Below are 23,219 nucleotides of genomic sequence, written 5' to 3'. Positions count from 1 at the left end.
ATAATGATTGTGGTTTGACCTGTTCCAGTCAGGCAACACTAACACCAACACAACACACCCCCATCGCTAACTAACTTGCTTCCCACTTCCTCCCGTCCATCACATAACGTTCGGAGAGCACACATACATTAGCGAAATTCAAACCCTGAAGCAGGTCGCTCTAAAATAAATACGCAACTGCGCTCAAAATTTCATCCCTGACGTTCTGCATCAGCCTCAAAAGAGAAACGAACACTACTTCCCTTCTTTTTCTTTTCCCTCAATTTACCATGCCTCCCAAACGCGCAACCCGCGGAGCCGCCGCCTCCACCACCGACGGTCGCAAAGCGACAACCGCATCCTCCAAAGCTACAGCCCCTACCAAAACCCAGAAGAAGACAGAGTCCAAAGCACCTACTAAGGCTGCTGCTGCTACTACTACCACTGCGCCTGCCAGCCGGAAACGAAAGGCTGCTGAGTCTGACGATGAGTCTGCCGCTCCAGTTGCGCGCATCCAGAAGAAACAGAAGGAAGGTGAGTGAGAACAATTCATCAACATTGTCATCGCGCGGCGCGCACGCCTTCGCGCGGGATGATTGTCGCTGCGCCTGATCATCCTAGCTGACAGGAGGGCCTTTCCTTGGCTTGGTGTCATGATAGAAGCGCCTGCTCCGATCATCAACCACCCTCCCACAAAACGACTAGACGTCTACGTCTTTGGAACGAATTGCTACGGTGAGCTCGGCCTTGGAGACGCGACCAAGAAATCGGAAATCCCGGGCCCCGTCCTCAACCCCAAGCTCGCCGCGGAGACCGTCGGTGTTGTCTACTTGGCTGTGGGAGGTGTCCACTCGGCCGCTCTTACACATGACAACAAGATTCTTACCTGGGGTGTCAACGATGAGGGAACCCTTGGACGTGATACCAAGGAAGAGAAGAAGGAGGTCGAAGAGACCAACGGCGTTAACGGGGAGGACAAGTCTGATTCCGACTCGGACGATGACGAGGTCGACTTGAACATGAAGGAGGCCACTCCCATGGCGGTTGACTCGGCTCATTTCCCCAAGGGCACTGTCTTCACGCAACTGGCAGCCACTGACAGCGCGACGTTTGCTCTCACCCAGGAAGGCAAGGTCTATGGTTGGGGCACTTTCAGAGTAGGTTCTTCTCCGCATGCTCTTGGGAAAACTACAATTTCCATACTTACAATTTCCTAGGGAAGCAACGGTGTTATCGGATTCTCCCCTGAGACCAAGTTCCAACGCACGCCGATCCTGATTCCCGGCCTCGAGAAAGTGACTGAACTTGCTGCTGGTGCGCAACATCTCATGGCGCTCACTTCCAGCGGCCAAGTCTTCACCTGGGGATGCGAGGAACAGAACCAGCTGGGACGGAGAATCTCTGGCCGCTTGCACGGCAAGTTGGAGAGTCTCGTTCCCGGTAAGTGTGCGTTGCCCGCAGGAATTGTCAGCATCGGCACCGGCTCGTACCACTCCTTCGCCGTCCGCAAGAACGGTCATGTGCACGCGTGGGGTTCGAACAACTTTGGCCAAACTGCTGTTCCCATGAGTGCGGGCCAGAGTGACGCTGTGGTGCTCTACCCCACTGAGGTCAAGTCCTTCCGCGAGTTCAACAAGATTGTTAGCATCTGTGGTGGAAAAGACCACAGCATCGCCGTTACGGAAGATGGCAAGTGCCTGACCTGGGGTCGCGTCGACAACAAGGCCCTTGGTCTGGCGCTGGCCGATATGCCTGCGGATGAGCTGGTGCACGATGAGCACGACCGGCCTCGTATCCTGACCAAGGCCACGCCGTTGGTCGACATCAAGGATGAGCACATTGTCTTCGCCACTGCCTCCAGCGATCATTCTTTCGCCATCACCAAGGATGGTCAAGCGTACAGCTGGGGCTTCAACGTTCAACGCCAGGCCGGACACCGTGAGCTTGATGAAGTCGAGCGACCAACTCTTCTCCAGAACAAGCATGTCACCGGCAAGAAGCTGGTCGGTGCCTCGGCCGGCGGACAGTTCAGTATGCTCGTTGGCGAGGCTTCGCCGCAGCAGGTGAACGGCGAGAAGGCATGAAAGTAGTAGCTATGTAAATCTGGCGGGTGTTCATGTTATTGTTTTTTTTTTTCTCTTCTAGATGGACTTGGCTTGAAGGGCTTGTATTACTAACAATGTGATGTCGTGATAATGGGAATCTTTTTTTTTCAAGTTGAATACAATCTGATCTTGATGAGCATCGTTGCTTCTCTATGTTTTGTTTTCTTCGTCCGTCCTGAAGCACACATATCTTCTGTACCTCGAGAGTGTACGGTCTTGTTATGCTGCTCTAGTACCTGATCAACTCCCAAGCCCAGAGGTCCAAAGATAGAGAAGCCCGTTCCGCCTCGGGAGTCGGCAGTCTCCCCGACTTATGGCTAAACCCGGGGGGGCCGTCGAGGTGATTCTCCACTACCGCCTGGCCCTTTTACACTATATTTGCTTATTTCTCCGTATATCGCTGGTTTCGAGCAGATCAGCTGGACTGGGGTAAAGTAGTCTAGGCCCTTGGAGAAGGGGGGGGGGGCAGAAATCGAGCGAATTGATTGGAATTTCTTGTTGCATCTTATGGGCGGAGGAATTCTCCCCGCCAATTTTTCCGATGGATAGATGGGAAGCACGAAAGAATTACGGAGAGCCCGGGGGAAGGAATAGAATGATATACCCGATTTACGGAGGGATTGGGGAAGAGCTAACTTATAGCCGGTGTTGTTGTTGGAGGAGAAGGAGGATGGCAGTACGTTTCAGCTTGTATGCAGTCATAGTACATGTAGCAAGAAGACATGAGCACGAGTAGTCTTCCAGAGGTAAACTAGAACAACGAAAATATCATCATCGCAAACTGCAAGCAAGCAAGCAAGCAGAAACCAACCGGTCGAGGGGAAGAGAAATACTCGTAACCAGCTGCAGGGAAGACAGGGTGGACAGGGTGGACAGGGTGGACAGGCAAGTGGAACAAGCCGGGCCGGGATGATGTCAAGGGAAAGACGCGGGGATTCCCGGGAAGCCGGCTGCGGCCTGAGACATGAGGCAGGAATGGAGCCCTGCAGCCCGCAAGCCGCAGCAGCGCGCGTCATCGGCGGCTTCAGAATGGAAGCATCATCCATCATCCATCGGACCTCAATTGTCCGGTTACGTTTCACTTACCGTGCTTTAGGAGCAGTTTCGATCCCTTTCTTCGACCTCAAGCTCTTCTTTCTGTGACTTTCTTTCGCCTGGTTCTTTGCTCGACTCGACTTTCAACCCAACAAACAGCATCGAGCACTGATTTCATACTGAACACATCATTCCCCACCAGCCGGTGAGTTCTTCGAGCACTGCGAATCTGAGCCCCTCCATCCTCCATCATCCATGACACACTTCGTCACTCAACTGTGCCCCTCTCTTTCTCTTGCCCACCCACCCCACCCCCTCCTCTCACCTCGTCCTCTCAAAGTGGTTTCTCCCTAGCAACCTTGAACTCTCACCCGTTGCCCCTCCTTGCCCGATTTAAATCTCCAGCTCCGTATTCGTCGCTCGGTAAAGGCCTGTTAGTCCAAAGCTATTCCCATAATTTATTTCAACCTTCTTTCCTCTCCTCACTCCTCTTTTCCTCTTCTTCTCTTCTCTTCTCTTCCCTCTCTTCTTCTTCCCATCCAATCTTCATCTCTCCATCAACTCATTACTCATCATCACCTTAACCAGTAAACCATCAGACTTCACAACTATCACAATGGGTGTCCTTGACAAGCTTTCCCGCAAGGCCGGTGTCATCGTCGGTGATGACGTCCTCCGCCTCTTCGAGTACGCTCAGGAGAAGGGCTTTGCTCTCCCCGCCATTGTAAGTATCGCAGGCCAGAACAGGTCTTCCCAAAGCTTCCAAGCAGCTTAGAGCTAACCCACGTCTACCATTGTAGAACGTGACCTCCTCTTCCACCGTTGTCGCTGTCCTCGAGGCTGCCCGTGACCAGAAGTGCCCCGTCGTTCTGCAGGTCTCCCAGGGTGGTGCTGCCTACTTCGCTGGCAAGGTATGTATTTCACGAGTTCTGTGCATGATCGAGACGGGCAATGGCTGACTGTGTACTCCAGGGTGTCAGCAACGACGGCCAGAAGGCCTCCATTGCCGGTGGTATCGCCGCTGCCCACTACATCCGCAGCATCGCTCCCGCCTACGGTGTCCCCGTTGTCCTCCACACCGACCACTGCGCCAAGAAGCTCCTTCCCTGGCTCGACGGTCTCCTCGATGAGGACGAGCGCTACTTCAAGCTCCACGGCGAGCCCCTCTTCTCCAGCCACATGATCGATCTGTCCGAGGAGCCCGTTGAGGAGAACATCGAGACCACCGCCAAGTACCTTAAGCGTGCTGCCCCCATGAAGCAGTGGCTCGAGATGGTAAGTGCAAGGTGAACTCCCGTGTGACGTCTTTCACTCCGCTGACATCCTCTCTTCAGGAAATCGGTATCACCGGTGGTGAGGAGGATGGTGTCAACAACGAGGACGTTGACAACAACTCCCTCTACACCCAGCCCGAGGACATCCTCGCCATCCACAACGCTCTCGCCCCCATCAGCCCCTACTTCTCCATTGCCGCTGGTTTCGGCAATGTCCACGGTGTCTACAAGCCCGGCAACGTCCGTCTCCACCCCGAGCTCCTCGAGAAGCACCAGGCCTACGTCAAGGAGAAGACTGGCTCCAAGAAGGACAAGCCCGTTTTCTTCGTCTTCCACGGTGGCTCCGGTTCCTCCAAGGAGGAGTACAAGCAGGCCATCAGCTACGGTGTTGTCAAGGTTAACCTCGACACCGATATGCAGTACGCCTACCTCACCGGTATCCGTGACTACGTCCTAAACAAGAAGGACTACCTCATGAGCACCATCGGTAACCCCGATGGCGAGGACAAGCCCAACAAGAAGTTCTTCGACCCCCGCGTCTGGGTCCGTGAGGGTGAGAAGACCATGAGCAAGCGTGTCCAGGTCGCTCTGGAGGACTTCAACACTGCTGGTCAGCTGTAAACCAAAAGAAGCTTATTAATGTTTCTCTGATGTGATGTGTTTTCGGATTTGACGAAACCAGATACCAAGTACATAAATTCAAAACAATTTCTTTATTAATTCTTCAGGGGGGAGGGTGTTTGGGGGAGCGTAATGTGGATTTGTGATGCGGTGTTGATGGGTTGATGTCCGCGGGGTTAAAGTTGATGATGTATGTAGTCGAGCTTCTTGACTTGTGAAGTAGGCTAAAGGGACAGTCACTTTCAGTGACTGGTTGCAGAGTTAATATAAATCTGTCATGATTCGTCTCTTGTAGTCATGAAGACCTATTGACTCAACCACATCGGGTATCCTCGTCGCCCCCCTCTCCGGTGCTGCATGGCTTACTTGAGCTACAGTCTACTGTTCTACTACCACGTTCCTGGCTCCCAAGTGGCCGTACGAACAGCCCTTCGGCACACTCAATTGAACACAAGACCGGCAGAAGTGCTGACAAGTAACAGACTTATCGGTCAAGCCAATTGACTTTTTTTCTCCCAAGGTGAACCGTGGATATATCGGCAACGTTGACAATGTTGCCAATATTGGCGTAAACCTTTCCCCAACGATTAATCTTTATCTTGGGAGGATTATCCCCAAAGCCTAGACATGTGACATATCTCGCTCGCATGGCTTAGATGGTAAAGCGCAGCACTAGTAATGCTGAGATCCTCGGTTCGAGTCCGAGTGTGAGCAGTCGCATTTATTTTTTGCTGGTTGTCTTTCGACTTCTAGTCGAGGTTCGATCCGTGCTCGGGATAGTGGTGGTCTTTTGTAGGATAATTGTGTCCTCTCTCTCTCTCTCTCTCTCTCTTACTTGATTATTCTGATGTATGGGTATATGTCTGGTGTAATTGGCCTGTCTACTTTCTCGCTGCTGGGAGGTAGTGTGACCGGCTTGGGGTAGGGGCGTCGGAAGGAGGCTATTGAGACTGATATATGTTTGGCATGTATCGGTGTTTCATGGGCCAATCGGGCTCGAATACATGCCCTGTGATGAACCTGGAACACTGAGATACTCTAATCGTGTGCCATAATGCCATGCCGTCGTAGGCCATTGCCATCCAACGACAATCCGATGTATATCCTCCGTTCTACCACAACTCCAGGCATCGCGGTGACCCAACTCCATACAGTTCAATTCGTCCCATCCTAGCAAGCTCGATGGGAGCTGATCACATGATGAGTCTGGGCAATCTGGCCATCGTAGCTCAACCTGGCTCAGATGTGGTTACATCTCGTGTTTTCGTGAACTGGTACACTGTGGCCGCCCGCGCATTATTACCCCCAGACCCGGAAGCAGAATATACGGAGCTAATGAATGTAGTATCCTGAACGTGGGTCGCCAGAATTGGTATGAATTGTAAAGCTCATCGTTCGGGGGGGGGGGGGGGGGCTGTTGTCGCGTGTTCTTCGGTGCAGTTGGTGACAACCTAGTATAGCTATACTCGGTCTGAAAGGCGCCGTGGCCGTGCTCGTATCGTATATCTATAGGACATATGGATAGCGGGCCGGGTCTTTGTCTGCTCCCGGTTTCTCGTGTACAAGCCCCAGTACTGACTCGTCTCTCGCTGGCCACATCTCTTTCTCCTGATATCTACGAGCACGGCTCTTGTGTCGGCTGCGCTTTGGGGCGCCTTTGGCCAGCCTCCAAGCACAAGATGGCCCTGGCAGACTATGTCGTACCCGTGCCTCTTGTATGAGTTCATCATAAGCTCTGTTAGTATAAGAGACTCCGGGATCTCAAATGACAAGCAACGCTATGCCCAGGAATGAATAAATTATATTTAACAATGGTTTAGCGGCGAGTGGACATTGATCGCTGGCACATTTCCAGTATATGAGGAACTTCTGCTATAGCCTGTACCGGGCTATTAGACCAGAGAATGTTAAAACAATAATGAATTTGGCCTGAGTACTCATGTATTCTGGATGATGCTCCGCCTGCACGATGATCTCATTTGTTCCAATTAGTGATCGTTCTTCTAGAACAAACTTCGAACATGAATGCAAACTCTGAGAGCGAGCTCAACCAATCAGCTCGCATGGCTTAGATGGTAAAGCGCAGCACTAGTAATGCTGAGATCCTCGGTTCGACTCCGAGTGTGAGCAAGTGCTAACTTTTTGCTCTTCGTCACCCTATACCGACTAACTAGGACCTTCCCCTCATAGTGTCAAGTATACAAAGTCGCCTAACCAAGCAGCTCGCATGGCTTAGATGGTAAAGCGCAGCACTAGTAATGCTGAGATCCTCGGTTCGAGTCCGAGTGTGAGCAAAATTTAACCTTTTTGCTCTCCTACAAGCTCATCCAGCTCTGTATCATGACGAATCTGCCCGACGGTTTCACCTGCGCTTTTAGCGTTATGCATGCCTGAGACAATCCCGTCATCACCCACGGATACTTACTCCACACGTCCTTCAAAGATGATGAGATCGGCCCGTTGTCTTTTTCTGCCATAGGCGCCCAGCATCGCGGCAGCCAACCGTTCTTAGCACACAGGCCTGTGTTATATTTAGAAACCAGCAACTCTCTCCATGTCGTGTAGATAGCGGATACTTGTGTTGAACCCTTGGATCTGCATGACCGCCGCCGTGCCGTTCTATGCCAAAGAAAGCGGACGTGCTCGCATTGCGGGATCTGTGCCGTGCTGGGGAAATTGATTGCTTCTCACCCAAGTCCAGTTCAGGCAAGTCCCAAGCCCAGGACATAGAGAGTGCAGTGGCTGCAAGTAACTTAGTCGAGGTGCAGATGCAAACCACACGTGCCTGTCTGCAAGTCGGGTAAGGTCACCGGGATGTGAGGAACTGCGTGACCATCTACCCCCAATGTCCACAAACTCTACTCCGTACGGCTTGGTCAATGGCATCGGGGTAGGTTCTTCTGGTGTGCAGGAAAACCAGGTAATGCATCGGGACCCAGTCTATACATGCGGATTGAGATGTCGTGTTGACCGGAGCAGATGCGGGGTCCCGGCTATCAAGGGATTAATCGAGTCCGGAAATTGTAGGAAGCGTGCTATCGACATCATAGCACAAGTCAATGCCATGACCTGTTGGGATGGAGAGGAGCTGGCCCAAACTCAACTATAGTGTTTTCATCATGGCCATCGTCCGAGTGAAAACAATAAGCAAAGCAGTCATCCGATCAAGCCGTAGAAGGGTCCTGTGGCTTGACTGCCGTGACCAAAAATAGAAGCAGATGACTCCATTTACCGGCAATTGACAGCAAGACCCGAGTCCTCTTCTTCGACATTTATTGCGGTGTGCCACAATCGCTTGCCCACCAGCCACACCGGGCTGGTAACTAGGTATTCCTCGTATGGGTACGGTAAAGAGTGGCTGAAAGAAGCATTGGGCGCGGCTCTGCCAATGGTACCCAGCGTACGGAGTACTGGTGGTCAGGAAGACGAATTTTGCGTACCGGGGGACCCGACGGAGGGTCTGAGACATACTGCCCTAGGCCCGCATTGGTTGGTCCACCACGACAATAGCCCGACCATCTCTTCCATCTTCATCCAACCACAGAACCCCCGGTGGAGTTCTTTCTTGTTGTTTGGTTTTCGTTTTTCTTTTTTGGCTGCTTTCTTGGGTCGCCCTGAGGGTTCACTTGGATCCGTCTGAGACGCTGAACCACGTCGGGCGGGTAAACAAAGCGTGCAGTCCGGGAAGAGAACGAGGAGGAAGAAACAATCTGATAGATAACTTACATAGTGCATGACTCCTTTTTATTTGATTTCCAGGAGGAACAAGTACTCTGTACTCTCCAGACAAGCATCATCTTTCATCTACTACATAGTACATGTGTACATGTACCACTTCTAGTGCTAATTAACACATTACTAGTACCAGTGAGAAACACTCAGCCGGCTCCACTCAGTCAACGTATGCAGGGCGCATCTCGACCTCCGACTGTCAGAAGTGGAATTATTCATACGTACTGGAGGTACGTCAAGGGAGAGTCCAGTCCGGTCCATTCTTGACGCTCGTTCGTTCCCTCCCCATCCCCCCAGGAAGTCAAGATTCAAGATTCAATCCTCTACTGGATCGCAAATCGAATCCCCGAGAATCCCATTTCTCAGCGTTGTTGTTCAGAGTAGCTTGTCAACCGCGAGACTAGAGGGCGACTAGTGGTGGTGGTCGAGACCCGCCTCCAAACGCGAATCCACTTCTCCATCATCGCTGATTATCTTTCTCTCCTCTTGTTCGCCTTCCACACGCCCATCTCTGATTTTCCTGGTTCGGTTTCACATTCTTCGCCTCACTCACTCTCACTCCTCCCGTCGAGTGCTGTCCAAACTTCATTCTCTTCTCTTTATTCTTCCTTCTTGTTGCGCGCTTCCTCTCTCCGCCTCCTCTCCCTCTCCTCTGCCTTGGCTTCGCTCCGTCGATGCCGCCTCGGCTCAACAAACACCATGCAGTCTAGCGCTCTCTGGCGGCGCGACGATTCCACGGATCAATTTCTCAAACTCATCCAGAACCCTTTTAAATCCGCCGTATGTCATGCTTGCCCCGGATGACCGGTTTTCTTCAATGTATAACTAAGGAGCACAACAGTTTCAAATCAACGCCGTCTGGGCCTCGTTGGCCACCTCCGCCGCCTTCAGCATCCTCCTTGCCCTCCTATTCTCGCTCTTCAGACCTCGTCACTCCCTCGTCTACGCGCCCAAAGTCAAGCATGCCGACAAGAAACATACCCCTCCACCGGTGGGAAAGAGCTTCTTTGGCTGGCTCAAGCCTGTGGTGCGCACCAAAGAGCCTGACCTAGTCGACTGTGTCGGGCTCGATGCCACCATGTTCATCCGCTTTGCCAAAATGTGCCGGAACATTTTCATCTTCTTGAGCATCATCGGCTGCGGTGTCATGATCCCTTTGAACCTCACGCAGAGCCAAGGCGACACCGTCTCCCAGTTTGGTGCCTTTGCGACGATGACCCCGCTCTATGTCAGCACCGACGCTATCTGGGGCCAGGTAGTTTGCGCCTGGCTGTTTGATATCATCGTGGTCTTCTTTTTGTGGCGGAACTACAAGGGTGTTTTGTCTTTGCGCAGAAAATACTTCCAGAGTGCCGATTATCAGCGCAGTCTCCATGCGCGTACACTGATGGTGTGTGACGGTCTCGCGAATCAGTTCTCACTCACAAATCCACTAACCAAGTTATACATTAGATCACCGATATTCCACCGTCAGCACGTTCGGACGAAGGCGTTCTGCGTTTGACGGACGAAGTCAACCCGACAGCTGCCCTCCCGCGAGCCGCCATTGGCCGTAACGTGAAGGATTTACCCCGTTTGATCAAGGAACACGACGAAACGGTGCGACAACTCGAATCCGTGCTGGCCAAGTACCTCAAGCGACCCGATCGACTCCCGCCCAATCGTCCGACCATGACCCCGCACCGGAAGGATAGAAACGAGCACCCGAGCGGCAAGGTGGATGCCATTGATTACCTGACAAGTCGCATTCAGCGATTGGAAGAAGAGATTCGGCATGTTCGGTCTTCTATAGATAGACGCAATGCCATGCCGTTTGGCTTCGTCAGCTGGGATATGATCGAGCATGCGCACGCTGTGGCATATAACGCACGCAAGAAGCACCCTCAAGGCACAACCATTGCCCTGGCCACTCGCCCGGATGATCTGATCTGGGAGAACCTCCCCTTGTCCAAGGGCGCACGGAGGTGGAAACGATTTCTCAATGCGATCTGGGTGTCGCTTCTGACGTTCGTGTACATCGTTCCTAACGGATTGATTGCTATCTTTCTGTCCAACTTGTCGAACCTGGGTCTAGTGTGGCCCGCATTCCAGACATCACTCGATGCCAATCCCAAGGTTTGGGCCGCCGTTCAGGGTATCTTGTCTCCCGCCATCACATCCCTTGTCTACCTCGTCCTGCCCGTCATCTTCCGACGGCTGGCAATCCGGGCGGGCGACGTCACTAAGACCTCTCGCGAGCGTCATGTGCTCGGCCGGCTTTACTCGTTCTTTGTGTTCAACAACCTTATCGTTTATTCCCTCTTCGCTGCCGCCTGGACCTTCGTCTCCGCTGTCATCGATGCGCAGAAGACCGACAACAACGCTTGGAAAGCCATTCAGGATGGACAGTTCTATGAGAAGATCGTGAGTGCCCTGTGCAACGTGTCTCCCTTCTGGGTGACCTATTTGTTGCAGCGAAATCTAGGTGCCACCATTGATCTGGTTCAATTGGTTACTGTCTTCTGGGTATGGTTCTCCAAGACGTTCCTCTCACCTACCCCTCGCCAGGCTATTGAGTGGACGGCCCCGCCATCTTTCGAGTACGCCATGTATTACAATTACTTTCTCTTCTACGCTACCGTCGCGCTTTGCTTTGCGACATTACAGCCCATTGTGCTACCCGTCACCGCGCTCTACTTTGGGCTGGATGCAATGATGAAGAAGTACATGCTGATGTATGTGTTTGTGACTAAGACCGAGTCTGGCGGTCAATTCTGGCGCGTGCTGTTCAACCGCATGGTTTTTGCAGTTATTTTGTCCAACATCGTCATTGCCTTTGTGGCTAAAGCCAAGGGTACCTGGACCATGGTTTATTGTGTGGTTCCGCTGCCGTTCATGATGCTCGGCTTCAAGTATTACTGCATGAGGAAGTTCGATGCTGACATCACCTACTACAACCGCGCAAACCTCACGGATGCCGAGGCCCTGGCAGTCAGCAAGCCGAACAAGAAGGCATCTGAGCGGCTAAACGCCAAGTTCGGCCATCCCGCCCTCTACAAGCCCCTCATCACCCCGATGGTGCATGCCCGGGCTGCGGAAGCACTGAAGCGTATCTACAGCGGTCGTCTGGGAACTGCCGACGCCGAGGGTGAATACTCAGACATTGCCATGGATGCCATGTCGACGGCTCACCCGGGAAAATCTATGATGGACGCTACGAGCCCGGCGCCTTTCGAAGTCGTCCCCGAAAATCACCTAGACTTCTCTTATTACAAGGACCGACCGGATTTCCGGGACGAATTTGGCGGCGGTATCTATGGTCGCCCGGACGATGTGTTTACCGAACGCTCGCATACGCCCCGGAGTGCTTTGGGTGAGTGGTCGCCCACCTCTTCGCGCGCCTCGTCCCCGACCCCATCGCTGCCGTCGCTCTCCGGGTTGAAACCGCACGATAGCTACGATCCGACGGCCTACGACCACATCCATCCTGCCTTCCGTGTCCCCGCACCCATAGGAGGCAGCGGACTGTATCAGCAGCGTAACGAGAGCGAGACGGAGCTGCTTGCTCAAGCACAACAGCCGGCAGTTCCGGAGATGGCCACGCCATTGGACCGCTGGCGGACGAGAGGATATGGTCCTGTCGAGCAGGATGATCCCACTTTCACCTCGTATGAGCACTACCGAATGCCACACTAGAAGCTGTGTGCAGATATGATTTTTTTTTTCTTTTTGATTGTTTTGTTTTGCAGCGACAACGACGACTAGATCGTTGATACATTAGATTTTGGGATGGGATTTTTGGCATTCCTCTTGCGAGGAGGCAGGAGTAGCGGAAGCAACGTGCCCACGACTATTTTGTTCTGTTTAGTTCTGTTTAAAACATTTGAGCAAGAGCTGTACATATTTACATGATTAGAAGATTTGTGTGTAAATACGCATCTCCGGATCACATGCAAAAGTGGACGAGATGTGTTTGAATTGATTATCACAGTAAGGCAATAACAAATAACCTAGTGCTTAGAACCAACGAACTGGATTGCTGCGGAAATTAAATGACATTCCCTTTCTGCTTTATAACGCTGCCTCGGAACAACCTTGAATGATATCGTTATGAATCCGAGCCCATCCAGCAAACAAGCCTACTGGAGCACATAGGCGAGGAAGTTTATGAAAACACGGAAAGGCGAGATCCTTGGTTTGCCCCATAGAGCAAGGTTTAGCTTGATTTCCTACAATGTAGGCAGAGAGTCGGTGGGAACCCCTCTATTTTCCCATACCCACATGTCGAATGATCTTGCCACAATCAACAATCTGGCAAGTATCTGTGAAACCACCCAGGTTTTCATATCTAGAAGGTCAAGTCAGGAGCATTTTGGATAATGGCAAATATTCAGATATGGTCTTATCCTGTCAAGGCTGTGACTATCAGGCCAGGTTCATCAGGGCGTAGTCTACCAACAGTCATCTTTTCCCCGGCTGCGTTAAAGAACGAAGTAGATGTGACTCTTTCGGGTCGTCATCGAAGATGACTCTAGGAAATCTCGTTCTAGCTCCCGGCCGGACCACATCTATGATATTTTTGTCCATCTTTGGTTTTCATCGCTAGCCCGCAGCCCTCATTCAACCTGGCAGTGACACCAAACTACACAATCTTATGTCTTGCAGTCAGAAGAACCGGCATATCATGCACCACAAAGGTCAAAATATTATCCGTAACACACGGGCGCAAAGGGTTCGCCAAATCGATATGGAAATGGCGAAAAAGCTGGCGATGGTATTAGCACACTACGTATACCTATAAATCCCCCGTTCCACCTTTTGCTCGAAGGGGTTTCTTCACTCACCTCGAAGAGCACCTTGTGGATCTCACACAGTGCAATGTGTCTGGTTGGAACGTTAGCAGGGTTTTCGAACGGTCAGCTACACAAAAGGTAAACTCACTTTCCCAGGCATGTGGTCAACCCGGCACTGAAGCAAAGGTTCGCCTTGTCGTATGCGTTCACGGTTTCCGCATCTACCAGCCACCGTTCAGGGCGGAAGAGGTCGACATCGTCTCCGAAGACCGACTTGTTTCTTCCGAGTGCCCACATACTGAAGCCTAGGGACGGACCCGCTTTAGTAGCTGATCGTGCTTACGGGCGAAGCATCGCGGGAACAAAGATTGCAAACTCACCCACTTCGGTACCTCCAGGCAGAGGCTGTCCACATATAGTCGCTCCCTGTGGAGGAACAACACGAGGAAAGGGCGTGCTGGAAGAACGTGTCAGTCAGAACATGCCCAGGGTACTGTGTCAAACATACCCAATTGGTGGATGGATGCGAAAGACCTCCTTGACGATGGCCCCAAGAAACGGAAGTGCTTTAGTCTCACGGTAAGAGATGACCGGACCCGGGACAGCGGCATTGGCCAGTCTCTCCGTGCTTTCAATCTCGTTCATCAGTTTTCGATAGACCCGCGGGGTGCTAACGATATAGACAACTGCGACGCGGAGAATTGTGGCGACAGATTCCGGGCCCGCAATCCTGAGAAACGGTCATTCCTTTTTTCCATGTTGATCAAGAAAGGGATGAATATATGGAAGTCATACACTGGGGTGAACGCCTCCACTTCCAACTCGCGCTGTGGAATCCCCTGACCCCCCTCGTCGCGGTACTGAAGGAATCGATGGAGCAGATCCTTGACCCCAGAAGGATTCCCTTCCCGGACTCTTCGCCGCACCTCGTTAATTGCCATCTATAAGCCGCAGTGAATGATTAGTGCTGTTGAGAACAGGGCTGCTTAATGTACTGTAGAGACTTATACGTACTCCTCTGATCATGCCAGGCCCCCAATCATCCGTGGGCTTGGTACCGAGAAGCGAGTTAACCCAAGGGTGATTAATGAATCTTTGGAGCTCCGGAAAAGTCGTCATGATTCGTGTCACATTGAAGAGCTCCGTAAGAGATTCAATGATCGAATTAACATCTTTCCCTTGCTCAACAAATCCGACACGGTTGCTGAAGGCAAGATCCATAATTGCGTCAAAGGCGACTGTAATCCCCAAGAGTCCAGGTTGGAATCATATACAACAAGGTCAAGGACAAGACGGGTTGACTACTTACAGAAGTGAATGTAATCCGAGAGATCGCACACTTTTCCGGTCGAGGCGAAGCGAGTATCCAACGCGGAAATAAACTCTTGAATCGATTTGTCCAGGAATGGTTCAAGCTCATGCATTGCATCTGGGTTATACTGAGATACACAGTTCTTAGTTAGACACTATGTGCGAATGGCAGGCCAGCATGAGGAAACAAACCGCCTGTGCAATTCTTCTGCGTTGGGTGTTATGTTGGTGCATCGTCCGTGCAGTCCCAACACTCTGGAAACCAATCTGAGGATCCAAGGTGATGAACCAGTCGGATCGGTTCCATTTGTGCACTTCATGAATAAAGGCCGGATCATTTACCACGACGTATTTCGGTGCTGCACGGTATATAGGGCCATATCTTTCGTGCGCCTGGATATCCCTCCAGTGAAGCTCTCGGCTGTACACTTGGCGTAGAAGCCAAAGTCTCGATACCGAGGCCCAAAACGGTCCAGGGACCCCTCGCAAAGGATCATTCTGCCGGTAATGGATCAGGAGCAGAAAGGCCGCAAGGACCGGACCAGCCACTACTGAGAAAGAGAGTAATGTCCACATTGTGAGTCGAATTACCAGAAGGTGGTGTGGTCTTGGGCTCGACAAGCTTCTCCTTTTTGTACATGTAGAGTATCTGAAGGCCACATAGGGGGGGTTTGGGGGGGGGGAGGGGTGCAATTTGCCTCCCAGCCAGATCGAGATTCTCCCTGTTTTGCAGCCATGCAAGGGGATCAGGTAGTTGACGCATGCCTCATGTTCTCTGCAGTTAAGCACATGCCTCCCTAGCTACCTCTCCCCCAACCTCGCTTTGCAGAGGCCTGAGCTGTACAGTTGAGAAGCAAGGTCCTGTGACCGGCGAGCTCAGTCAATGCCTGTGAACCACGCCAATTTCATTAATCACCATTGTGAGTGAATCCACTCAATTATTGATCGATATGTACTAATAAGATGCATTCTGTCTTCTGTGAGGCAAATCCTACAACTAATCAATTTTCAATTCTATCGGCAATAACTAATCTCTGGCGGCAGGACGGAGACAGTCCCAGTAGAGTAGAGTACATGGTGCCTGTATACTACTCAGAAAAAGAAATAGAGCCACGACGGCGGTCAAGCTTAGGCCTTGTTTGCGAGCTTGAGCTGGTAGAAGGCTTGACAACCAACGCATCAACAAAGATCAGTTCATGCCAGAATTTGATGAAGTGGGCGAGGAGGTCTTACCCAGATCACAGGTTGAATCAGCCCAAACTTGAGCTGGAAGGACACCGGCCTTGTCGAAGAGATCCTTACGCTCGCTAGAATTATACTTGTGACTGTATGCGAAGCGGATCTTCTCGCCTTTCTTAACAGTGATGTGATCTAACGGGGCGCCTAACTGGATATCGCGATCCCGAGGCGTGTACGAGGCTTCGTGCCGCCCCATAACCGGGTTGTATTCACTGAGATAGTACCAATCATTGGATTGAAAGACCTCCGTGACATGGCCTTTGGCATCACTGCTGGCGTCCTGAATAATAGTACTCGCATACTGTAGACCAGCCAGGGCAAAGGGGACCACACCATCCGAAGTGTACGCTCGCAAAACCTTGGTGGGAAGCTTACAGGAGTCGATACTGACCAGGACAGAGCTCTGATCGTCAGGCGTACAGGTGGCTTCCACCATACTGCGGAGGAAGTTGGCTGCGTTCTCGCGCGAGAAGTTACCGATAGTTGAGCCGAGAAAGAGCGCGCAGTGTGGCCGACCGGTTTTCTTAGCGTCTTCCTTAATCCAGGCCAGTCCATCCTCAAATGTGCCGTGGAGTGCAGCACACTGGACGTGCTGCCATCGCTCGGTTGGCAGCGTGCGCAGCGTCGACTCCAACTCTGCACGGCTCAGATCGAGGGCATAGTAGGTCACATTCTTCTTCATTTCTTCTAGGGCGTCCAAGAGAATATTGATCTTGTCCAAACTTCTGGGAAAAGGAAAAGGGAGAAAGGCATACCCCAGGTTAACAGTGATCTTTCCCTCGTGTGGTGCAAACCGCAGCAAAACAAGGAAAGAAAAGGAGACAGAGAAATAAAGAACGAGAGAGGTTTCTTACCCGCTGCCCAAATCAACGATGGCGCTATTGTCCGCAATTGAGTCGGCCATCTTATGGGCCTGTTCTCGAAGAATATGAAGTTCCTCATGACGGGGGTAATATTCGGGAGCATGAGAGTGACGGTCCCAGTGTTGCAATCCTTCAGTGCCGTAGAGGATGAGGATCGGGAGGGTGCGTGGATCTTTCTGGATTCCATCCATCACCGCCTCATAGATGGAGTCTTCAACCTTGACGGCACGAATATCAATGATGGTAGGTTGATACATGATGGAGGTGGCACACAATCAATCAATGATCCAAGAAGGAAGACTTTGTTGGGGGAGACTTTGGTTATCCTAGGCAGGAGAATGGTCGCCGTCGTGAGGGATATAAAGGCCATCCCAGCCTTCGCAGACCGCAATATTAAGGATCTCGTTGCCCTGGAATGCAAGCATCACCACTCTTACCACCCTTGGCCACCCTTGCCTTTCTCTGAGACACACCTTACTTTATCATTCTCCGACCAGCATGCATCTATTGGAGACGCTGTGCGTGCTGGGCTCCGCTGAGAGTCAGGTCTGAGTTACTTGTTGATAAGAAGCTGTTTTGAGGCTTTTGAGGCAATTGTTCTGTGACGCCTCGAATGCTCGATGATATCGTGACCAATTTTGTCTTCATGGGTCTGGGCCGGCTCTTCCCTAGAGTCCTCGTAGGTTCTTCCCTATACGTGTCTGGCAGCAGACAGACGAAAGGGTCTAGGAAGTTTGCTACTCCAACTAGGAATGAACCAATGTAACGCAGCTTTAACGCAGTTTGTCCGTCTGGCCGGCTAGGCCCTCCTTCGACTCGAGTACAGCCGTCTTAATTCCTCCAAACTAGAATGCTCAAAGCACTACCAACAGGACAATGGCAGCTCTCGAACTGCAGCTCCGGCGCCACCGCCGCCACCAGAGACCGAAACTCCTCCAATGACCGCTCCTTCCCTGCGAGCAGGGCATACATGGCGATGTCGAGCGTCCGAATATACTTGTCCATCAACCAAGGCCGGGTGCCTTTCGCGGGGAGCACCATGTCCATGATAATCAACCGCGATTCCCGGGGTAGGCCCGCCACCGCGGCGGACAAGATACGCTTACAGTCTTCGTCGGACCAGTCGTGGAGGATGAAGCGGTACAAGTAAGCATCGGCGGTGACGGTCTGGGGCTCGAAGAAGTCGTGCGCCATGAACCTTACATTGGCGGTCGGGGAGGCCTCGCTGATGGCTGTAGCGAGGTCCTGGACGGTGCATTGCAGATGGGGGTACCGAGCCGTGAGAGCGAAGCAGGTATGCCCGATCGAGCCGCCAACCTATGTATAATATCGGTTATGATTGACCTTTGCAGAGATCGCCTTGAGGAGCGGGGTAGGCACTTACATCGACAAGCGAATTGATACATTTCCAGTCGAATCCATTAACCACGTGGTCGACCGACTCCATCGGGGAGGCGCAGCTGGCCGCCATGAGTTCATGAAACTGGCGGTCCAGCGTCGGGGACTGCGCGTGAACGTCCCACAATGTCTTGAGGCGACCGTTGTCCTCGACATCTCGATATGCGAGACCGACCGCGCAGGCGGCGGGATCGTCGCCCTTGGTATTCAGTTGGAGGGACTCGTACATGTTCGGGGCGACCCGGGAGTAAATCTCCAGCGTCCAGCTTGCCCCCCCGGCGGCTTGCTGGTCTCGGACAAAGATCGAGGACATGGAATTATGTCTCACCTCACCATTGGCACCGACAGCGAGAAATCCACATGTCGACGCCAGGGCAATCATCCGTGACAGTAACTGCACGGATACGTTCGCCTCGGACGCCAACTCGCGACAAGATTTGGATGTCCCCAACGGGATCATGGAGGGAATTTTGAGCTTGATCAGGGTCTGAATGGTGCCGACTTCCAGGCCCTACGTATCCGGCGGACCTTAGCATGCATGGCACATGAACTGATTCTTCCATTCATGCGCAGAGGGGGGCTTGCTCACTGTGGTTGCATAGGTTTGTAGATGCCCTAATGGTCCGCGGGCCAGGCGGAGAATCTTCTCCGCCGCCTCAATCACCTCGGCTTTTGCATGGTATCCCTGCGCACTTGACAGAGGTAATTCAAGCGGCGCATCCTCGTCTTCGAATGTATACCTGTCAAGGTTGACCTTCGCCAGCTCCTGCACGAGCGCCTCGATTTTGGCCTCAAGAGTCCTCGCCAGAGCTGGTAAGGAGGACATGATGGTCGGAAGTTGGGATTGTATTGATTGCCAACGGGGATCTAAGCTTGTGGTTGCGGTGGGGGCCGAATGATTTAAACCATTCAAATTAGGCTGTGTGCAGACCACAAACCGGCGATCGAGCGCGCACTTCCCTGAGATGAAGCGCAAGGAGTGTGGTGGGGCATGCCAGAATGGAGCAGAGACGGAGGGAGGCATGCATGCATTCATTCCATCGGCTCCACCTTTCTACATCGTACTGTACAGTACCCCTCAGCAGTCTTCACCAGTCTTCACCGGTCCTCACCGGTCCTCACAGGACTCGACCCTTACTTGTAGCTCGTCATGGTGGCAATCCTAGCAATCCTGATATCACCCAGTCGGAGATTCCTTCCAGACAGTAAGACATTATTCCTCTTTCCCTCGTTCATCCTTTCGGTCATCAGTCGTACTACTCAACCGCAGAATCCCCAGGATGGCGCTTCTCGTTGACGGAGGCCTTCTCTTGGTCTTTGTAGGTATCCTGAGCTTGTACCTGGCTGGACTCACGGTGTACCGACTTGTCTTCCATCCGTTGGCCAGATTCCCCGGACCGAAGCTCGCTGCCCTGACCAGTTGGTACGAGTGCTACTATGATCTGGTCCAGGGGGGGAAGTTTCTCTGGGAAATCGAGCGAATGCATGCGGTCTATGGTTCGTCATTCAAATCCCCCCCCAGCCCCAGCCTCCACACGAAGCCTCAATCAATCGATCAATCAATGAATCAAGGATGAGGGGGAAAGATTAACTTCTGTTGATTCCTCAGGTCCCATTGTCCGGATAACTCCGCGCGAGCTCCACATCGACGACCCCTACTACTACGACGAGATTTATGCCCCGTCCTGGAAGCGTCGGGACAAGGACGAAAAGTATGTGAAGCTCGACGCGGCCCCAGGGTCAGTATTCTCCACGACACAGCATGAACTGCACCACCGGCGCGCAGCAGCCCTGCTCCCCTTCCTCTCCAAGAGATCCATCCGCGGAATCGAGCCGCTGATCCGGGAGAAAATCGATCGGCTCTGCGCGTATCTGGAAAGCTGCATCGAGCGCAAGAAGATCGTGAACGTCCCCAGTGCAGCCATGGGCTTGACCATCGAGATCATCTCGTGTTACGCATACGGCGATAGTTACGCCTGTCTCGACGATGATGTCCTGGGAACCGAATGGAAGAACACCATCACGGCTGCCAACGAGGAAGCGGCCTTCCTGCGACATTTTCCCTGGGTGCATGACCTGGTCCAGCTCTTCCCCGCCGGCCTGATCACCTTCATCCGACCCAGCCTGGGGCTTTTGATGCGCTGGCAGAGCCGTATCGACCAGCAGACCAAGTTGGTCTGTCAGCAATACCAGGCAGGGATCCTGCCCCCCCGGACCATTTTCGCCGCCATTCTGGAGAGTGATCTCCCCGCGCACGAGAAAGAGGCCTGGCGACTCAACAGCGAAGCCCAGAACCTTCTCCACGCCGGCAGTGAGACCTCAGCCAAGACGCTGGAACTGTGTCTGTTCCACCTCCTCAATGACAAGGCCAAGTTGCGGAGGCTGCGCGAGGAATTGAAGACCGTGATGCCGGAGCCGACCACCCCCGCCTCGTGGCAAGCACTGGAATCTCTTCCCTACATGGTACGTTCATCATTCCGGGCCTTTGCCAGTGCTTTTTGTCCTCATCAACTGATCGAATGGTGTTGTCTGCAAGTCGGCCTGTGTGCAAGAGGGGATCCGCCTTCAGCTTGGCATCACCAGTCGAAGCCCCAGAATCGCCCCCCACGAAGACCTCCAGTACCAAGACTGGACAATCCCAGCGGGCGTGAGTCTAAACACCCCCCCCCCCCCCGGGTCCAATTTGGCGGGGCCCTTGGAACTGAACCTCCTATCCTTTCCCAGACCCCGGTCAGCATGATCAGCTGGTTCGTGCACACCAACCCCCAGCTGTTCCCCGATGGTCTCGCCTTCCAACCTGACCGCTGGCTCAAAGCGAGCGCGGCCGGCTTCAGGTTGGACAAATACATGACCTCCTTTATGCGAGGCGGGCGGCAATGCTCTGGAATTAAGTATGCTGGCCTATTCCTACTAGTCCCTGTCTCTGGGCTGCGGGGCGGAACATTGGAAACCTTGCTGACCCTGCGATCCCTCTTTCCCAGCCTTGCCTACTGCCAGGTGAACCTCAGCTTGGCGACCTTGATCCGGCGATTTGACTTGGAACTGTTCGAAACTACAGCGCGAGATGTGAGCCCGCATTGGGACTGCTTCGTGGCGTATCCCCCACGGGATAGTCAGGGAACGAGGATTCGGGTGATGGGGATGGTGAGGGAGTAAGAGAAGTGATGGAAGTAAGATTGTGGGGGGGTGGCAGGCACATCTATCTCCCTGGCAATGGATATTGTCTCCTTGGTTCCCGATTAGGCCATTGCCGACTTTCTTTGATGGAATGTGGGAAGATTGTGAAGCAAGAGTAAACTCCACAGCTGAATCGGGAGCACTCCAGGTACCGCGCTTGTTGTCATTTTACAACTTGCAGTATAGGATAAGGGATTTTTTCCAGTATCTACAGTACTAAAATAGTTAGTATTATTCTAAGTATAGGACTACAGCAGTTGCCTATGCCTGCTATATTAGCTCTAAGAACTTCTTTACTGTGGATAATATAAGTTACCCAGACTTTATTTGGAAAGAGCCAGGACTAAAGTATAATTTAATCAACTGACTCCAGTTATCTCTTACTTAGAGACAAAGCGCAAAGTAAATATTAAGTAGGGTTAATTCTACTGGGCTGCTGATTAAAGATATTTTAATATAGTATACAGATATAATTAACCTAGATTATAATTAGATTCAAAAGTAAAATACAGTTAAGACTTAAAAATATTAGTATACTTAATAAGAATTAAGATAGATCTATTTTTTCAAGTAATTAAAAGAATTCTTATCTGGTAAAGAATATAATTCTTTAATGATCAACTTTTACTGCAGTTTAGGAGTATGTATAAAACCCCAACCCAACTTTTGTATATAAATACTACTAGGCAACTACTTGTACTAAACCCGATAGGAACTTGGAAGGCACCTCAGGAACCGAGGATGCTGACCAATTAATGGCCAGACCCGCAGCTCATCGGCCCTCACTCTTCGTCCATCATCCGTCATCATTTCCCCCCCTCTCTTCTCTCACACCAGCCAGCTTCGATTGCTTCACGGGGCTGCAATGCGGTTGTTTATCGACAGTCAAGGTAGCTCCGTGACTGCCCGACCGACTTCTCCTGCAACAGACTGAACATCGGCCCACGTACCTTGCTGCTTGCGCCCACCACACCAGAGTGCCGAGCCGGACTCCGGGTGCCGTCGGATTCCCTGTGATCGAATACAAACAGCTTCGCCATACCCCAGTCGACAGGGTATATATAATTCCCAACCGGAGGACAAGTATTGGCAACTGCTGTCCCCGCTTGCCAACTCGTGCCGTACCCACACCGATGCTCGCCGAACTTCCAGCAGCGACCTCACCACCACCAATCCACTGAAACGAACAATACACCATACCATTACCTTCCGCTTCGCTCCCTTTCTTCTGCAACAACCCATATTCCTACCCACAACAATCATCAAGCCTTGACATCCACCACCATGGCATGGTACTCACTTCTTCCGCCCGACTTTCTCTATATCGAAAACTGGCTTGTGCATGTCTTTGTCCGTCTCACCCCTCCTTTACTCTCCTTGCTTACCGCTTTTCCTCCCAAGCTTCTAACTAACGGTTGATTGGTGACGCTACAGATCTTTCTCGGCTTTGTCACTATACTTCCCTGGGCTACACTGCTGGTCTTTGACATATGTCTGTACATTTGGCGGATGGTGAAATACGAATTCCCCCTCATCGGCGGACGAGCGAGGGGTAAGCAGCGGCCGCGAGCCCCGAGCTTGAACGAGAGGCCGGATGGGCAGCCTAGGGTCCTGGGGCTGGGGACGGGGGCCCTGGTGAATGATATCGGCGATGGGGGCATTGCCAGCGTGGAGAAGTTACGAAGCAGAGGTGGGAGGTATGAGGGAGACGAG

At 52.2% G+C, this 23,219-nt stretch overlaps 7 protein-coding genes and 3 non-coding genes across 10 annotated transcripts; 7 read left to right on the top strand and 3 right to left on the bottom strand.

Moving 5' to 3' along the window:
* The first annotated feature begins 32 nt into the window (after positions 1-32).
* On the top strand, positions 33-2,192 carry BO86DRAFT_386179 (RCC1 domain-containing protein). The gene is made up of 3 exons (XM_025671278.1): positions 33-513; positions 640-1,136; positions 1,197-2,192. The coding sequence occupies exons 1-3, from the start codon at positions 270-272 to the stop codon at positions 2,061-2,063; spliced, it is 1,608 nt and encodes a 535-aa protein (XP_025531090.1). The 5' UTR covers positions 33-269; the 3' UTR covers positions 2,064-2,192.
* A 1,233-nt stretch (positions 2,193-3,425) lies between these two features.
* On the top strand, positions 3,426-5,113 carry BO86DRAFT_386178 (fructose-bisphosphate aldolase FBA1). Its single transcript, XM_025671277.1, has 4 exons — positions 3,426-3,843; positions 3,920-4,030; positions 4,092-4,394; positions 4,454-5,113. Exons 1-4 carry the CDS (start codon positions 3,736-3,738, stop codon positions 5,012-5,014), a joined length of 1,083 nt encoding a protein of 360 aa, XP_025531089.1. The 5' UTR covers positions 3,426-3,735; the 3' UTR covers positions 5,015-5,113.
* Positions 5,114-5,655: 542 nt separating this feature from the next.
* Positions 5,656-5,728, top strand: BO86DRAFT_t68. The gene has a single exon. It is a non-coding gene; the product is annotated as a tRNA-Thr (tRNA).
* A 1,343-nt stretch (positions 5,729-7,071) lies between these two features.
* BO86DRAFT_t69 lies at positions 7,072-7,144 on the top strand. Its single transcript has one exon. It is a non-coding gene; the product is annotated as a tRNA-Thr (tRNA).
* Positions 7,145-7,235: 91 nt separating this feature from the next.
* On the top strand, positions 7,236-7,308 carry BO86DRAFT_t70. Its single transcript has one exon. It is a non-coding gene; the product is annotated as a tRNA-Thr (tRNA).
* A 2,137-nt stretch (positions 7,309-9,445) lies between these two features.
* On the top strand, positions 9,446-12,421 carry BO86DRAFT_376223 (putative DUF221 domain protein; the record flags this gene model as incomplete). Its single annotated transcript, XM_025670525.1, has 3 exons — positions 9,446-9,526; positions 9,588-10,136; positions 10,199-12,421. 3 exons carry the CDS (start codon positions 9,446-9,448, stop codon positions 12,419-12,421), a joined length of 2,853 nt encoding a protein of 950 aa, XP_025531088.1.
* Positions 12,422-13,367: 946 nt separating this feature from the next.
* Positions 13,368-15,405, bottom strand: BO86DRAFT_376222 (cytochrome P450; the record flags this gene model as incomplete). The annotated part of the gene is made up of 9 exons (XM_025670524.1): positions 13,368-13,490; positions 13,570-13,609; positions 13,667-13,823; positions 13,899-13,975; positions 14,027-14,248; positions 14,314-14,459; positions 14,533-14,756; positions 14,828-14,957; positions 15,022-15,405. 9 exons carry the CDS (start codon positions 15,403-15,405, stop codon positions 13,368-13,370), a joined length of 1,503 nt encoding a protein of 500 aa, XP_025531087.1.
* Positions 15,406-15,849: 444 nt separating this feature from the next.
* fgaMT (4-dimethylallyltryptophan methyltransferase easF) lies at positions 15,850-17,188 on the bottom strand (the record flags this gene model as incomplete). Its single annotated transcript, XM_025677007.1, has 3 exons — positions 15,850-15,992; positions 16,063-16,793; positions 16,923-17,188. 3 exons carry the CDS (start codon positions 17,186-17,188, stop codon positions 15,958-15,960), a joined length of 1,032 nt encoding a protein of 343 aa, XP_025531086.1. The 3' UTR covers positions 15,850-15,957.
* A 574-nt stretch (positions 17,189-17,762) lies between these two features.
* On the bottom strand, positions 17,763-19,155 carry BO86DRAFT_438611 (S-adenosyl-L-methionine-dependent methyltransferase; the record flags this gene model as incomplete). The annotated part of the gene is made up of 3 exons (XM_025676129.1): positions 17,763-18,248; positions 18,316-18,840; positions 18,919-19,155. The coding sequence occupies 3 exons, from the start codon at positions 19,153-19,155 to the stop codon at positions 17,763-17,765; spliced, it is 1,248 nt and encodes a 415-aa protein (XP_025531085.1).
* Positions 19,156-19,550: 395 nt separating this feature from the next.
* Positions 19,551-21,485, top strand: BO86DRAFT_438604 (cytochrome P450; the record flags this gene model as incomplete). The annotated part of the gene is made up of 5 exons (XM_025676128.1): positions 19,551-19,826; positions 19,939-20,792; positions 20,866-20,976; positions 21,054-21,220; positions 21,311-21,485. Exons 1-5 carry the CDS (start codon positions 19,610-19,612, stop codon positions 21,483-21,485), a joined length of 1,524 nt encoding a protein of 507 aa, XP_025531084.1. The 5' UTR covers positions 19,551-19,609.
* Between the last annotated feature and the right edge of the window lie 1,734 nt (positions 21,486-23,219).

This window comes from Aspergillus japonicus (genome assembly GCF_003184785.1).
Source record: "Aspergillus japonicus CBS 114.51 unplaced genomic scaffold BO86scaffold_6, whole genome shotgun sequence".
Classification (NCBI taxonomy): Eukaryota; Fungi; Ascomycota; class Eurotiomycetes; order Eurotiales; family Aspergillaceae; genus Aspergillus; species Aspergillus japonicus.
This window is presented reverse-complemented; position numbering and strand designations above follow the sequence as displayed.